Below are 18,856 nucleotides of genomic sequence, written 5' to 3'. Positions count from 1 at the left end.
CTGTGCATTAACTCATTGTTCTTTCAATTATTCTGTTTGTGGTCATACGAGGGTGTTTTGTAAGGCTTAGTAAATTAAAAACGCAGTCACCCCCTCGTAATCCATAACGGGAATTAGATTTAACGTAAAAATTCAAGTAAAATCATCCCCCCCATCTTTAGCAATTGAAAATGAACCTGCACATCAATCCAAAAGGTAATATGGAACCAGAAACGGAAGGTAATGTGGATTTCGAACAAGTGTTTGTTTATCAAACGCCTGATAGGTAGTGAGTTAACATTTAATACATACCACATTTCAACTTAGTGGATAGGAAGTGAAAGCGACCAGTGAAACGTTTAAGAGGAGAGAGAAATAGAAACATGTTAGCGAATTAGATAGGAAGTATCACATGAAGCAAGCCTTTGCATGGAATTAGCTAGCTGTGATAGGTAGTAGCAGAAATTAGCTCTGCTTCGCCTCCTGACTCCTTTCACCTTTTTCAAAATTCTTCATTCCTAGAGAGTAGCTGTATTTTCAAAAGTATCACTGACGTAGCATCTGTTCATACATAATTCATGCAGAATAGCTCTGCATATTTAACTTTGTACCTCGTAAAAAGAAAGGAGAGCTTTCTGGGTGTGTGCGTATGCTTGTCATCCACATGGCGGGCAGGCAACCAGTCATTCACCTGGGCAAAAGACCTTGAATTGTCACAACAAAGCAGCCATCTTGAAATAGCTGCCATCTGTCAAGACGCATCGACGCGAATGACCTTGAACTGTTAAAACAAAGCAGCCATATTGGAGTAGCTGTCATCTGTCAAATGAGCTGCCGAGTTGTCATTTCATTCATAGTAGGCACTGCTATTTTTATATTCGCACAAATTCTTGCCATCACTGTCACGGAAGTCTTTCACTTTAGTGTGAAAATGAAGCACACCCTCATTATCTACCTTGAGAGGTCACTATTCACTTGTAAAGAATGCACACTTCATGGATCCATTCTTCCGCTACGTCAACTCATTTCAATCGAGAGAGAGTCTTCAATATCCTTAACCAATGTGGCATTCTGTTATCCAAACTATGGGAGGCATGATTAGTTAACATTTGGTTATTCAGTAAACCCCCTGTATTCGCGGGGGATGCATACCACACCCCAGCCCCAGCGAACAGCTAAAATCTGCGAATACTGAAAACCCCTCTAAAAATGCTTATACCTGAGTATTTTAATAGTTTTATAACAAAAAGTGCATTTAATCATGAAAATTATATGAAAATACAGTAATTAGTGAATACTTCTCAGTGAAACATACCGCGAATGGGCGAATTTTCTGCAAATAATGGGTAGATAAGTTCCACAGAGAAATCCGCAAATACATGAGTCCGTGAATAGTGAGACCATGAATACAGGGGGTTTACTGTAAACATTTATGTACATATATAACATATACTGTGTATATATATATATATATATATATATATATATATATATATATATATATATATATATATATATATATATATATATATATATATATATATATATATATATATATATATATATATATATATATATATATATATATAATATATATGTTCCATTTGTCCCTTTATCCAGTTAGATAAAAATTCAAATTTAATGGCAGCTGAGAAGACACCATGACAGGGTTGAACTTATGTAGGCTTATCCCCCCCCCTAGATCACCTGATTTGGGGGAAACAATACCACTCCCTAGCCCCAGCATCGGATGTTTTTTTCCGGGGATTAGATGGTCGTTAAACACAAGGGGCGAATTAGGCATGTAAGTGGGCTGCTCTCCTTTACCTTTAAGAGTCTTAGCCATGAGATTTATTTCCCTTCAACCTCTGTACTAGTGGAAATTGCATTTCAGGTCGGCCAGTGTCTTCTGCCCAATGCCACTGTAAACAGCCTGAGAAGCTTTGCGCCCACACAGACCATCAGAGGACTACTTTCCACTCAAGGGACCAGACGCACGAATCGTGAGAGTGGTCTCATTCCTTTGTACACTAGCGTTGTGAACTTCTGAGACTGCAAATTCGTCTGCTGCAAGCAAGCTCCCTGCACAGATGCAATAAGGTGTAATACAAAGTGTAATGATGCCAGTCTCTTTTTCTTCTCATGAATTTCTCTCCATTTTCCGAATTTCCGACTCTTCATTCTATTAACAAAGGCCCCCTTCATCCAAATTAAGCCTAAACAGCCCTTGCCCTCATGACTAGCAAACTCAAATGAAATTAGCTCAGTGGTCAGAATTAGATTACTCCCTCCATAGTGTTACCACGGGCTAATTAAATCTAACTGATCAATTCCTCCATAGTGCCTATTTAATTCATGAGAGAGAAACTCATTAGGTTTTGAATGCTAACCTGGAATTCTCTTCCAGAACCTGTTATCCAGCCCCTATGACGGTCTGTGCCCCTGCCTAAACAAAAGAACCCTAGCCTAGACGTCTAACTGCCATCCTGCCAAGTGCAGTCTTCTGTTTAGCAGTCCGGGACCTCAAAGGGTCCTCCCCACTTTCTCAACCCATTGTGCTACAGCAAACAAATGCACGTAAATTATTTCTAGGCAGCAACCATTTATGTTCATCAATTTGCTACGCATTGCCTAATTTCCGTGCACATTGTGCGCAACTGTTTGCTGCTCCATCAGCTTATTCATCTAAATTTCCTGTTTGCCTCATTTGTAAATAAATTCAATTTAAATTAATTACCTGGTAATTTATCCCCCAACCATGGAGACCTCCAATCCTCTGTTTACTCAATTATGATACCAAGGTAAGTCAGTTAACCATTCCATTTACCGCTTACATTCTGGGTGTTTTGTGTTGGCTTTCAAGGCAGTTAATTAAATTAATCAACCCCATTCTTCCAACTGGCCCCAGATTGCTTTATATATATATATATATATATATATATATATATATATATATAATATATATATATATATATATATATATAAAATGGTACCCAGCCAAAAGGGGGTTTAAACTGGCCTTAGGACATGTGGGCCACTTTGGTCCAGTGTCACTTAAAAGGTACATCCCAACATGTTTACAATAGAATCAATCTTTTGATTTTTTAGTACAAGGGTTTGTTTTTATTTCATTATGACTCTATGAAGGGCAAATAATCTTGAAAGAATAATTCTCATGAGCTTGTTCTCTCCTCCTGGGACAAAGACCTGGGCGAGGCTGGTTGCCTGTACATGCATACTGCGCTGGTAGATCTAACATTTAGTAGCGGCCTTGAGGGAGAAGAGTGTCGAGGTATTATTTTGCACCACTAAACCAGGCAGCTGAAGTTAATAGGAATGTCAAAAGTTCAAATGCAAACTCTAAGAGTGGCTGGGCGACTAGGATTCTATTCTCCTTTCATTTTATAATTACTCTTCAAACTTTCACCTACATACTGTATTGATCTTACATTTCTCAATTCAGCTTTTCTTCTCAATGTTTTAAACCTCCCACAAAAATACAACACATTAACACAAACTACTACAGGGTGCATACTTTACTACCAAACAGCTCCTTCATCTTGTTAGGTTTTTCTCTTAATCCTCGGGTGTATCTTGAAAAACATTTTCAAGAATAATTAGAGATACTGGGCTTGCTTTTCAAACACTGCACAAATGCAAAAAGAAATTCAAAACATCAAAGTCCTCTACGCTACTATATTCTGTCAAAATCTTATTACATGAAAAAAAAAAACTCTCAAATATACTTATTTTCTTGAAAATACTTACAAAATTCTGATCACATTTTTCCTACTATACCCATACATGACAGTTTTGGATTAAAAGGCGGATATGGGTTACAACTACCACCAACAGAAACCTGTCTCTTCGTGACCCCACAGACACAACTGTTATGGGACCACCAACGGTGCATCAATAAGCTGTCCAAACACATCAATAGCTTACCTCTCTATCCAAGTTAGCCATCTTTTCAGCTATTTCAGATATCAACAATTTTGGAGTCTCATACAAAGGGGCATTTTCTTGTAATTCTTCCTTCTCTTCAAGCCATTTCTGTAATAAAGACAAGAAAAATTTGTGCCTCATAAAATAAACACAAAGTATACAACAGACAAAAAGCAAATGAGTGTTATAAAAGCATATTTTTTACCGAAAGATGTTTACCATAACTGGGGGTGGCTCCTGTAAAAAACCCAATACTGATTTCATCCATTTACTGAGCGAGTAATTAAGAAAAAACTCCAAGTGCTGAAGACTTGAGGTGTTAGCCACTTCATATGCACAAAACAGAAGCCTCATCAACAGACCATCAACTTTTGCTCAAAACTGGATGTTATGGCACTTCTGTTCAAACAACTCTTCCGTTTAATAGAGTCAAACTCGCTTGGTCTCCCTGTCTTCCAACTCCTCAAAATTTGAAAACATCTTTCCAAGGACATCCTGCATTATCCTCTCTCTCTAGATGACAAGGCATACAAGATGGTCTGATCCATCTTTTCATCAATCCAAACCTTTAGAAAACTTCTTTAATGCTTCTACTGTATACCTATGATCTTTTCCAACTTTTCTAAGCCACATATGCTCCAATAAAGGAATTCATCTCAACAGTTTAAAATGTCCTGTCATTCACATTCAATATCCGCAATATTTATCCATAATACTTAAATGAGTCAAAAATATTTGTATACATTTAATTTCAACTTACCTAGGCAATTTTTCATAATTTTCTTTAGACACACATTGCTACCTTCCTTCTTTCACAGGTTTTGTATAATTCCCTTCTCCTCGTACCAGTGTCTACAAGTTCAAATTTCTGCTTTTCCATACTTCACACTTTTTCACTGGTCTTAGCAATTTATCTTTTTCACATAACATCACATGCCCAAAATACATTTACTGTATATATACAGTATCTACAGGCAGTTCCCGGTTAACGGAGGGGGTTCCATTCCCAGCCGAGCGCCACTAACCAAAAATCGGCGATAATATCACTAATAACCCGCTTAACGGTGCTGTTAATCGGATATCAGCGCCGCTAACCAGAAACTGTGGCCAAAAATCCAGTTAACGGCGCTGCTAGACAAGCGTCATAAAACCGGATCGCTGTTAACTCATGCCACCAGTAAGCAGGGGATGCCTGTACAGTCGGCCCCCACCATATTGCGGTTCAGTATTCGCGCCTTCAGTTAATCGCAGATTTTTCCGTGGAATGTATCCTAAACACATAACAGAAAATTCACCAATTCGCAGATTTTTTTTGTAGAGCAGTACTATATTCACTAATTACTGTATTTTCATTTTATTTTTGTGATTAAACATACATTTCTTATGATAAAAAAAATGATTTACGGTACAGTATTCACTAATAGTATTTTCACTTTATTTTCGTGACTAAATATACATTTTTTATGATAAAAAAATGAGTTACAGTGATGAATGTTGATTGAAGATGATGAAGATGATGAATTAGCTGTGTAGTCCAATGAATGACGAAGATATGACTGCACAGCACCTCTTCCCCTTCTTCAGGTGCTTTGACAACCAACTGCACTTCTTCAAGGGCTTTGGAGGGTCCTTCTTCATGGTGACAGACAGCTGCTATTACTGCTGCTTCAGGCTGACAAGATTATCATAGGGCGCCATGTATGCATCAAGACCATTTGTGAACTTTATGGAGCATTCCATAGAAGGATCCCATGCCTCAATCATCTCCTGCAAGCTCGCTGGTTGCCCTCAAAATTTAGGAGAGACATTCCAAAGACAAGCCCTCATCCTCCTCCTAGTCTCCGTCCCCTGGACCTGCCGTGTCTTCGGCATCAATGAGAGTCATGACTTCATCTCCACCAAGGATCCTCGCAAATAGGCATTATCCTCATCTTTCTTGATGCACCAGACGGCACTCTCATTCACACCATAATGGGAAGCTTCTGCAGCGTAACTTTTCCCTTCCCTCAACATTTCCAGAAGTCCTACCTTCTCCTGGAGCGTCATGACCTTCCTCTGGCACTTAGGCTCTTTGCCAGAAGCCCTAGAAGGAGCAGGGCATTTAGGAGGCATCTTAGGGCACAGTTACTGTAAAACAGATACGTGAAGTACAGCACACTGGTACGCACTGATACAGAGCATGCGAACAGTAGAAGACTAAGCAGTGAACTGCGCAGCTGGGCAGAGATGCTGGGTCATTTGCACATCGTATACAGTACTGTACAGGGTACTGCACATAACAACACTGATATTTTGCACATCGTGTACTGCGCATAATGTACATTTTACTGATATTTTGTTGTGTTGTACGATTATTTTAAAATAATATTAAAGTGTTTTAGGATGATAGTAGAGTGTATCTAAAACACGTAGGTAGTTTGTAGAATGAAATGTTAGGTTTGTTTATGTCTGCCGAACTTGTCCTGTCGTTCTACATTATTTTCATTTTATTACTATATTTTTGCGATTAAATACATTTTTTATAAATAAAAATTATCTACTTATTTTCAAATATTTATATTAATGTAAACACAGCAAAATATCAATAAAATGTATTTCTTTTTCTAAAGAATGTCAGCCCCAAAACCACCCCCGGAAATTCCAAACACATAGCTCTCAAGAAAGGAAAATGCATCTTGGGAAACTGAAATACCTAGGCACAATGATATTTGACATGCCATTGGCTGGCATTTGCAAAGCAACCAATCCAAGAGTACCATGCATCTTCCTTGGCGCTCATTGGCTGTACCCTTGGTGCTGACTGGTTGTGTATCCCCAAGACTTTCTCTTGTGGAGATGTATCTGTATACCCATCTCTGCCACTTATGTTTGATTGAGTGTTAATCTGTGTTATCTTTTTATGAAATTGTCTTTTTGAATTGTCTCCTAAGATGCCTCCTAAACGTCTTGCTCCTTCTAAGGCTTCTGACAAAGAGCTTAAGTGCCAGAGGAAGGTCATGATGCTCCACGAGAAGGTAGGACTTCCGGATATGTTGAAGGAAGAGGAAAGTTATGCCACAGTAGCCTGGCATTATGGCGTGAATGACAGTACCTTCCGGTACATCAAGAAGAAAGAGGCAGAGATGAGGAAAGCCATGAGTGTTAGCTTCTACAGTGGTGCCAAGAAGGTTTCCAATGTGCATGAAAAGAGCATTGTGAGGATGCAGTCAGCCTTGGCGTTTTGGATCACAGACTGCTCTAAGAAGAAAATCCCCCTTGACACCAAAATCATTTGCGAGAAGGCATGACAACTCTACCAGCAGCTTTCAATTGTTACGGAAGGAAGTGATGTGCAGGAAGCAGACTTCTTAGGCTTTGACAAACACATGGAAGCTGATGATGAAGAGGAAGAGAAAGTAGCAGGACAATCGTCAGCTCCTCAAGGTTTTCGGGCAGGCAAAGGGTGGTTCCATCATTTTCAGAGGCAGTTACAACTAAAATGTTTCTCTGTGTGGGAACGCGACTATCGGCAGACACAGAAGCAGCCGCGAAATACCCCGGGGCCTTCAAGAAAATCATCAGGGACAAGGACTACCATCCACAATACGTGTTTAATATAGACGAGACTGGCTTGTTCTGGAAGATGCCTTCACAGGCATACCTCATGAAGAATGAAGCCAGAGCCTCTGGGTTCAAGGTCCAGAAGAATAGGGTTACACTCAATGTGAGGTAATGCTACTGGCTTCATGCTGAAACCAGGTCTCATTTACAAGGCTGCAAACCCCAGGGCCCTCCAGAATAAAAGCAAGCACTTGCTGCCTATGTTTTGGGTGCACAACCCCAAGGCCTGGATCACAAAAGTCCTTAAGGATAATTGGTTCATCCAGAGCTTCATCCCTCAAGTAAGGCAATGGTTCAACAACTAGTGCATGGAGTTAAAGGTGCTGTTGATTATGGATACTGCTGATGGCCACCCTCTGGATCTTTATTATGACGGAGTCCAGCTAGAGTTCCTCCCTGCCAACACCACCTCTCTCTTCCAGCCTGTGGACCATGGTGTGATCTGTGCCTTCAGGACAATCAACACCCAGAACTCCCTTGAGCACCCTGTGAAGGCAATTGACACTGACAGTGAATTTACGCTGAAGTAGTGTTGGCATTAAATTCACGATTGCCACACCTGACCATCATCAACCAATCATTTAAAGATATGACAAGGAGACCCTTAATGTGTGCTGGAAGAAGTTGTGGCCAGAGTATGTTTATGATTATCAGGGCTTCCCTCCTGAAAAAATTCAACATTCAGCCATTGATAAGGCAGTCCAATTGGCGAGGATGCTTGGTGGAGAAGGCTTCCATGACATCACTGAGGATGAAGTAGGCACCCTCATTGATACCCACTCTGACCCCCTGATGGACCAGGATTTGGAAGAAATGACGAAGTCTGTCAGTGAGGAAGAAGACAAGGCAGGTTCAGGGGGACAGGGACAAGGAGGAAGATGAGGGCCTGCCTTTGGAAGTCTGTCCTGACTTAAATTGTGTGAAAGAATGTAAATTTGAATTTAACAGTAAATTTTACTCACAAAATTTTGGTATGATGATGGGAAACCCTCTATCCCCAGTGTTAAGTAACTTGTATATGAAATTCTTTGATAAGAAAATATTAAACAACCTAATTCGACGCAATGTAGTATGGTTCAGGTATGCTGATGACAATCTGTGTATGGTCAAGGAACAAAGATCTAAATAACTTTTTTGCCAAGTTAAATCAATTAGTACCATCAATTAAACTCACTATGGACATGGAAAATGAAGAGTGCTTACCCTTTTTGGATGTCCTCATATGAAAAAATAGTAATGAGTTTAAATACAGTGTTTACAGAAAACCTACCAATATTTCTTCCTATGTGCATTTCTATTCCAGTCAAAGCAACAAGGTTAAGAAACCTGTGTACACATCTATGTTTTTATGAGCTTTACGTATATGTAGCCCTGAATATATTGATGAGAAAATACATAAGTTTATAAATACAGGCAAGAAATTTAAATATCCTGACAGTGTGTTAAACAATGCATTACAAGCAGCACAAAAGACTGTATTAAAACCAAAAAGACCCTTACAACACAAAAATTTTTCTTATACTGCCTTATAATAATATGAAAGATGTCCCCCATCTTCTTGAGAATTTTGGTGTTAATGTCACATTTATGAAAAATAAAACAATGAAACGTACTTATTATGAACTCTCCCAACAATATTAAAGGATGTGTATATAAAATTCTATGTAAGTCTTGTGACAACTTTTATATTGGTCAAACGGGCAAAGCACTGGAAAAGAGAATAGAACAGCATAAAAATATGCAAGATATGCACAGTTGAACAGTGGTATTTTTTTACGTGTTAGTGAGAACAATCATGCTATCAACCGGAAAGGGGCAAGAAAGATAGTGTATTCTAATAAAGCACTGGAAAGGAGTATCATTGAATCTAGCTTTATAATATCAAAATAAATTTGTAAATTGTTTAAATTTTAAGGTAGGGAGTAGAGACATATGAAAAAAATGGATTACTGTATCATAATTGTAAACACAGTAAGGGGACAGCAGTTCTATTCAGGTGTGAATTTGTAGGCTCCTTTGGTCCATATGTTTATCAGTATTGTGATTTTTAGCCAAATAAATTTTGAAGGCCACTCCTACCTTGACACCTGTCAGTGGGGGATCTGTAGTCTCAAAAAGTTGTGTATGTTTGTCAGTACTGTAGCTAGTACATATATTTGTGACTTCTAATACTATGCATCAGTCCTTCATCAATGGCTTGGAAATAAAGTCGAAAATGGTGAGGACCTACACCCCGTCTCTTATTTTTCTCCTGTACAGCAGTAATGTGTGATAAACAAGTCACATACTAGAGTGATTACAATAATATAATGTATATATATATATATATATATATATATATATATATATATATATATATATATATATATATATATATATGTATGTATGTATCTTCTCTAACAATTTGCATAAGCAGCTTGTTAAAGAAATTGGTCTGTAATCATTTACATTATACTGGGATCCTTTCCAGGTTTGGGATAGGAATTAATATAGCTTTATGCCATTCATCTGGAAATAAATTTCAAAGACATAAATGGTTATAAAATTCTAATAAGTATGACTTTGCCAAAGGTGCTAAGTGGCAGATCATCTCAAAACAAATATTGTCACCTCCAGGAGCAGACCTATTGCTGTTCGAGACAGCATAGTCCAACTCTGACATATTACATTTTCTATTGTAATATATATCTTCTATTGTTTGAAAATTTATTGTTATTAATTCTATTTTATTTTTCTTTGTATGGAAGTGTTCATCTAAATTTTCATCACTACTTACACTTGCTAAATTTGCTCCCATTATATTAATTTCTTCTTTAGGATCAAATGTTCTTTTCCCATCTTTTAATATGGCATGTCTAGGTGGTTTAACATGGATACCATTTATTTTCCTGGATTTTTTCCATATTTTTTGTATGGGAGTATTATTACAGGGATCTGATATGTATTTCCTCTATAAAATGATTCTTCCTTGAATTACTTCTTTTTTAGTTTTTGCAGATATTTTGTTGTATACAGGTTTTAATGTATCAATTTCTAGTAATAATATTGTCATTTTTTGTAAAGTTCCTTCTAATATCGGTAATATTTTATTTATTTGACTGAACTTTCTATTCAAATTATCTAATCATCTCCCTATTGAGTGTTTTATATTTATTAATTCTGTTAACTTATCAAACCACCATGGAACTTTGTTTTTGTTGGATGGGGTTTTAAGTTCGGTATTGCTTTATCAGCAGCATTTTTAATGAAATCAACAAGAAATTTATTAGTTTCATTATGGTCTTTTAAATATTCAAATGGTGGAATATTTCTAGTGTGCATTTCATATCGCTCCCAATCTGCTTTATAAATGTTATAGTGAGGGACATGTTTTGCAGGATTATTTTGTAATAAGGAAATTAATATTGGGAAATGATCACTGGTGTACAAGTCATCAACTGTATTCCAATCTGACATCTCAACTATAATTGTTGTACGCAGCTAAGTCTACTGAGGAAAATGTTCCATGTGGTTTTGAAAAATATGGGCTAATTTCATCATCATTTATACAGCACATGTCGTTTGAATCCATGAACTCTTCTATTTTACTACCTGTTCTATTTGAGGTTGTACAATTACAGTTCCATGTTGGGTAGTGAGCATTAAAATCACCTACTATTAACCCTTAAACGCCAAGCCTCTATTTACAAAAACGTCTCCCGTATGCCGGCAGCGTTCGGGAGTTAGCGACGAAGCGGGAAAAAAGTTTTTTTCAAAAAATCACAGCACGCTTAGGTTTTATGATTAAGAGTTCATTTTTGGCTCATTTTTTTGTCATTGCCTGAAGTTTAGTATGCAACCATCAGAAATGAAAAAAATATCATTATCATATATAAATATATATTGAAATATATGAGTGCAAAAAAAATTTTTCATATATAATTTTATACAAATTGCGCTGTGAGCAAAACGGTTAAAGCTAACGGGTTATTTTGTTTTTCTTTGTATTGTACACTAAATTTCGATGATTTTGGTATATAACAAATTGTAAAACGATCAAAGCAACACAATGAAAGTATTATCACAAAATGATGCATGAATTCACCATAAATCGAAATATTGTGCTAGAGACTTCCCGTTTGTTGAAAAATGAAGCAAATTGATTGAATATTACTAGACTGTAAGTGTTTTAGCTTACAATTGCAGTTTTTGACCATATCAGTCGAGTTAAAGTTGACCGAAAGTCAAATTTTTTCTATTTATCATGATTTATATAAAAATATTTCAAAACTGATAAAAGCTACAACCATGAGCTATTTTTTGTTGTATTGTACATGAAATTGCACACATTTTCATATATAAACTTTGTGTAACGACTAATATAAAATGGTGCAAATATTACGACAATGGGACGAAAGAATTTCTGAGATGTTCGGCAGAGTTACCGCGCGGACGTAAGGAAAATGTTTTTTCAAAAATTCCCATAAATCGAAATATTGTGCTAGAGACTTCCAATTTATTGCAAAATGAAGGTAAATGATTGAATATTACTAGAATGTAAGAGTTTTAGCTTACAATTGCGTTTTTCGACCATTTCGGTCGAGTTAAAGTTGACCATAGGTTGAAATTTTGGCAGTTATCGTGATTTATGTGAAAATATTTCAAAACTGATAAAAGCTACAACCATGAGCTATTTTCTGTTGTATTCTACATGAAATTGCGCACATTTTCATATATAAAACTTTATGTAATGACTAATGTAAAACGATGCAAACATTACGACAACGTTGTAAAGAATTTCTGAGATGTTCGCCGAGTTACCGAGCGCAGAAAGGAAAAAATTTTTTTTTCAGAAATTCACCATAAATCGAAATATTGTGCTAGAGACTTCCAGTTTGTTGCAAAATGAAGGTACATGATTGAATATTACTAGAATGTAAGAGTTTTAGCTTATAATTGCGTTTTTACCATTTCGCTCGAGTTAAAGTTGACCGAAAAATTTTGGCAGTTATCGTGATTTATATGAAAATATTTCAAAACTAATAAAAGCTACAACCATGAGTTATTTTCTGTTGCATTCTACATGAAATTGCGCACATTTCCATATATAAAAACTTTATGTAACGACTAATATAAAACAGTGCAAACATTACGACAACGGGACAAAAGAATTTTTTTTATCAAATATTCACCATAAATTGAAATATTGTGCTAGAGACTTCCAGTTTGTTGCAAAATGAAGGTAAATGATTGAATATTACTAGAATGTAAGATTTTAAGCTTACAATTGCGTTTTTTGACCATTTCGGTCGAGTCAAAGTTGACCGAAGGTTGAAATTTTGGCAGTTATCGTGGTTTATGTGAAAATATTTCCAAACTGATAAAAGCTACAACCATGGGTTGTATTTTGCTGTATTTTACATGAAATTGCACACATTTTCATATATAAAACTTTATGTAACGGCTAATATAAAACAGTGCAAAAATTACGACAAAATGACGAAAGAATTTCTGAAATTTTCGGCCGAGTTACACAACGTAAGGAAAAGTTTTTTCAAAAATTCACCATAAATCGAAATATTGTGCTAGAGACTTCCAATTTGTTGCAAAATGAATATACATGATTGAATATTACTAGAATGTAAGAGTTTTAGCTTACAATTGCGTTTTTCGACCATTTCGGTCGAGTCAAAGTTGACCAAAGGTTGAAATTTTTTGTAGTCGACTTACGGTACATCCACTTGGCACCCAACAGACAATTTTAGTCGATGTATGATACGTCCAGTAGGCGTTTAAGGGTTAATGTAGGTTCCTTGGTATTGTTAAGTAAATCTTTAAGTTTATCAATGTCGTAATTTTTATTAGGTTGGTTGTATAAATTATAAATTATGTAATTGTCGTTTTTTTTTTTTGTATTTTTATACTTGATATTTGCAAGTCAGTAAAGTTTGCAGGTACTTTGTCATAACATACTTTGTTATATACATATACTGTATAGCAGTACCTAAATTTTCTTCTTCCCTAGATGTAGATACTAAGGTATATTTACCTATTGTTGATATGGTTTTGTTGACATATTGTAAACACAGCATCACTGGTTCATATTCCCTTAGTAATCGTTGTATTTCTCCCAAATGGTTCTTAGCCACGTATAATAAGTCTAATCCTTCGGGCCAGCCCTTGGAGAGCTGTTAATCAGCTCAGTGGTCTGGTTAAACTAAGGTATACTTAACTTCTCCCAAATGTAATCTGGTCTGTAGACCATTTAAGTTCCATTGTATTATATAATTATTGAAAGTATTACGTTAAGTGTGTTCAAGTGTTATTTTCTTTTTGTGGATCATCAATTTGCACTTTTTCTTTCTATTTACAACATTTATTTGTTCTTCTTTATAAGACATTATGTGTCCAATGCACATACAGCCCTTTTCGTGAGTGTCTAAACTAGTAGTTTCTTTATTTCCGTATCTTATAAAATTTTGTGTAGTGTTCGATAACCTGTCCTTTGTTATGCTTTTCTTTTGTTGCACAGTTCAGTGAAACATTCATTGCATCCACGTGTTTTCATGAGTTGTTTCTTCGTTTACTCTTGCTGCACCTATTGTTGGTGATGGAGTAATCTCTTCTCCCATCACATAATCATTCTTGTCAATGGTTTGTTCCTCTGCTATTTCTTTGATGTTCTAGGTATCTGTTTCCATTGGTTTTATTATTACTTTAAGATACAAAGGTATATTCTTATCATTTTTTGGTTTATGTTCTTTCTTTGGGTCTCCCGCCTTTATTTTAATGGATGGATCTCTAATAATAGTTGGTTTTTTGTTGGTCTTGGGTGGAGTTCTTTCTAAAGGCCTCTTTTTATTCATTAGCTTCTAATTCATCATAACTATCTTCTCATGCTTCTGTGGTGCTTGTATTATCTTCTAGTGTTTCCATTTTCTCTTAATATCTCAAATATTCTTAATATCTCAAATGAATTTGAGCAACTATTTGTATACATTTCTTGATTCTTTGCTATATTAGTTTCTTCTTGCAAAGTGGTTATTTTTCTTTGAGATTGATCTATCAGGGTTTTGTTACTCTTATCTATTTCCATTTTTGTTTCACTGTTTGTTCTAATTACAGTAGAAAACGTTTGTTTCTTAGCAGGATCATGCATCCTCTAACTTTTAATTCTAATTTGGCCTCTTTTATAAGCATTCCTGTCCTTCCCTTAAGTAATTTTAATTCTGTCTTGTACATATAATACGTACTCTCCTTAGATCTTGCATGGTGATTTTGTCCACAGTTGACACATTTCGGTTCACCACACCTCCACTGTGTGGTATGTTTGTCAGATCCACAATATGCACATATAGATTTATTACGGCAATTTTTCCTTGTATGTCCATACATACTACAGTTTTGGCACTGTAGTGGTTTTGGAACATACGGTCTCAGTTCTTTGCTTTGGCTCATGGTTTTAATTTTTAAGGGTAATTCATGGCCTTCAAATTTTACTTCTGCTATTCTCAGTGTTTTTCGCAATCTTGTACATTGTTGTAGCTTTTTTTAAGGGAATCCAGCAATATACTTTTTTCTATTGGTTCTACATCATTATCAGGGATTACTATGGTACCCTGTACACTGTTCATATTGTCATGTTTTTTATATGTACCTTTATATCGTCAATACTTTTTATAGTTAAGTAATTTTCTGACTGATTTTTTTGTGGTTTCTATTAACCACATCTTATCTTTTTAATTGTCTGAATGACATTTCAGTAGTTGAATGTCGATTCAACAGGAAGTTTTCTAATTTCAATGCCGATATTTTCTTCTGTTTCTAACATCAGGAATTGTGACCAACTTCCACTTCCAAAGAGTCGTTGTGAATCGAGGTTGGGTCAAGATATTTGCTTTTTTTTTGGTTTGCTTTGTACTGGAGCATAAGGTTCCAGTGTAATTACATCAAGAATTTTATTTGATTTTTCCAGAGAAAGGCTGTCAGAGAAGTTCCAGCGTTTGTCAACTGTGCTGAGTCACTACCATCAAAGGGCCCAGGGGTACTCAAATCTTTATTTCTACTTGTCATAAAGATTTGAGGTAAAAAAAAAGGAAAAATTAAACCTGAAAACTTTAAAAAGATATCATTAGCCTTTCATGAAGTTCATTCTTCCACCAATGGCACAAGTGAGAGCCGACTCAAATGTCTCATTACTACCCTACCCTACCCACAGGGGATGGCACAACATGATTAGAGGGCTCAAGTGTAAGCCAGACCCGCTTGCTAGGGACTGAAGGTATTACGAGAATACTATCATCCCACCTCATCACATTATGGGCAAACCGGCTAAAATGCCCGAGATTCTTATCCCCAGAACCAGAACCCCCCGAAGTCCGTGGTCCAGCCCTAAAGAACAGTTCCGCCTTTGAGCTATCAATCCGATATCTCTCAGGTCTGAACATTATCGGGTAGCTGATGGTCTTACCACAGTTCTCACTATTAAGCCCAGCTATGATATCTTTGCCTATTTAACAGTTCTAATAAATTTTAGCAAAAGTGGAAAACTCCACAAAAATTAATCCAAACAAGTACATATTCATATACGAGACTCTTGGACTCAAACCCTTGAACAAATTCCTGGGGTTCAAGAGCCTTCTCACCACGTCAAGGTGGAATCTATAGTGTCTTTAGGTTAGTCCACGGGCTTGGATGTGAGTGGCAAGGTTGTGGAAGAGTTACTGGATGCCCACAGGGAAGAGCTAACCACTGAAGAGCTGCAAGACCTTCAGCAGGAACAGCAACAGATGGCAGATGAGGAATCACAGGAGGAGGAGGAAGAGCGAGGGGATAATGTTTGCAAAGTGGAGTAATGTAAAATATTTTGTGGGGAATTATCACCCTAATAATGATGTTATAATCCATGTCTCTAACATGTTTAATGACAATGCCTTGTTCCATTTTAGGCACATCTTAAAGAGACACCAGAAACAAATGTCTCTGGACAGTTTTGTTGAGTGGCAGGGGTCAAGTGACTCTCAAGCTGGTTCTAGTGCCAGTAAAAAACAAAGAGGGGAGGTAACCCCAGACAGGTCCTTCATACCAGAAGTCCTTCTGGAGGGGGATTCCCCTTACAAACAATAACCTCTCATCCTCCCTCTCCATCTTCTATATGCTAACAAGTCTTCAATAGGGTAAGATTGATGTTAAATGTTTATTTATCCATTTAATTTGTCATTTTTAAATTTATTTCTCATTGTTTTCTGTGTGTAAGACTATATTCATTCTCGACACAGTGGACCCCCGCCTATTCACAGTTACCGATTCGCAGATTTTTCTGTGGAACATATATAACATATTAGCAGAAAATTCGCCTATTTGTGGCATTTTTCATTGAGAAATATTCACTACTAACTGTATTTTAATATAATTTTGTGACTAAATCCATTTTTTATGATAAAACTACTAAAATAATAAGGTATAAGCATTTTTTTTAGTTTTTTTTGGTGTTTGAACTATCAAAATAAGCAGTCATAAGCGTTTATAGGGGGTTGTCAAGTACTCGCGGATCTTAGCTATTTGCGGGTGGGCTGTGGTGCACATCTGCGAATACCAGGGGTCGACTGTAAAATGTATATTTTAAAAGTATTTTTGGATGTCGGAACATATTAACCCTTAAACGCCGACTGGACGTCAACTAAAATTGTCTGTCGGGTGACGATACCGCGGGTTTGACTTGAAAAAATGGTAAAAAATTTCAACCTTTGGTCAACTTTGACTTCGACCGAAATGGTCGAAAAATGCAATTGTAAGCTAAAACTCTTACATTCTAGTAATATTCCATCATTTACCTTCATTTTGCAACAAATTGGAAGTCTCTACCACAATATTTCGATTTATGGTGAATTTTTAAAAACTTTTTCCTTATGTCCGCAAACTCGGCCGAAAATTCAGAAATTCTTTCATTCATTTTGTCATAAGTTTTGCACCATTTTATATTAGCCGTTAGATAAAGTTTATATATGAAAATGTGTGCAATTTCATGTAAAATACAATAATAAACAACCCATGGCTGTAGCTTTTATCAGTTTGGAAATATTTTCATATAAATCACGATGTGCCAAAATTTCAACCTCAACTTTGACTTGACAAAACGGTTGGTAAGCTAAAACTCTTACATTCTAGTAATATTCAATCATTTACTTTCATTTTGCAACAAATTGGAATTTCTAGCGCAATATTTCGATTTATGGTGAATTTTTGAAAAATCTTTTTCCTTTATAACTCAGCCGAACATCTCAGAAATTCTTTCGTCACTTTGTCGTAATGTCTGCACTGTTTTATATTAGTCGTTACATAAAGTTTTATATACAAAAATGTGTGCAATTTCATGTAGAATACAGCAAAAAATAACTCATGGTTGTAGCTTTTATCAGTTTGGAAATATTTTCATATAAATCACGATAAATAGAAAAAATTTGACCTTCGGTCAACTTTAACTCGACCGAAATGGTCGAAAACTGCAATTATAAGCTAAAACGTTTAAGTCTAGTAATATTCAATAAATTACCTTAATTTTGCAAGAAACAGGAAGTCTCTAGCACAATAGTTTGATTTATGGTGAATTTTTGAAAAAACTTTTTTTTACGTCCGTGTCTTACGAATTCATGCATCATTTTGTGATATTTTCTCTGTGTTGCTTTGATTGTTTTACAATTTTTTATATACCAAAATCATCACAATTTAGTGTAAAATACAAAGAAAAAAATAACTCATTAGCTTTAACCGTTTTGCTCACAGAGCGATTTGTATACAATTATATATGAAATTTTTTTTCAAGCTGTCATATATTTCAATATTTATATATGACAATATTTTTTTTCATTTCTGATGGTTTCATACTAAACTTCAGGCAATGTCAAAAAAAGGAGCCAAAAATGAACTCTTAACCCTTAAACGCCTGTTGGACGTTTTAAACGTCGTCCAAAATTGTCTGTCGAATGCTGAGTCGACGTTGCAAACGTCGACTGAAAATGCTTTTTTTAAATATTCGCGGAAAAATAATTGTAGGCCTAGTTTGCGGAAGATTTCAAATAACGCGCCTCGGCGGATGCTGGGAGTTCACGGATCCAGCTGTTGTTTTGTTTCTGAGCGTCACCCACACACGCATGCACGAATTTCCAACATCTCGCATCAGAGAGCATCAGAGCAGCACCTTGCGGGAGCGATATTTTGACGCAGACGTGTTTTGTTGAACTTTTTATGAGTGTTAGCGTATTCGTGCTGCAACAGAAAGTTTGCAGAGATGTCACAAAGCGCCAGGACCGTGAAAGGCGATACTGCCTGTCAGACGTGAGCGTGTGAGGCGAGT

General features: G+C 36.3%; 1 protein-coding gene across 4 annotated transcripts in view; it reads right to left on the bottom strand.

Annotated features, from left to right (window-relative positions):
- The window catches only part of Grp170 (Grp170 co-chaperone), a 309,324-nt gene that overhangs the window by 43,599 nt on the left and 246,869 nt on the right, over nt 1-18,856 (bottom strand). For all 4 annotated transcript variants that reach the window (XM_067120035.1, XM_067120037.1, XM_067120034.1 and 1 more), the window contains one exon: nt 3,925-4,032. In XM_067120035.1, coding sequence (XP_066976136.1) covers nt 3,925-4,032 — 108 coding nt within the window. The remainder of the gene's footprint in view (nt 1-3,924; nt 4,033-18,856) is intronic.

This window comes from Macrobrachium rosenbergii, chromosome 18 (genome assembly GCF_040412425.1).
Source record: "Macrobrachium rosenbergii isolate ZJJX-2024 chromosome 18, ASM4041242v1, whole genome shotgun sequence".
Lineage (NCBI taxonomy): Eukaryota > Metazoa > Arthropoda > Malacostraca > Decapoda > Palaemonidae > Macrobrachium > Macrobrachium rosenbergii.
This window is presented reverse-complemented; position numbering and strand designations above follow the sequence as displayed.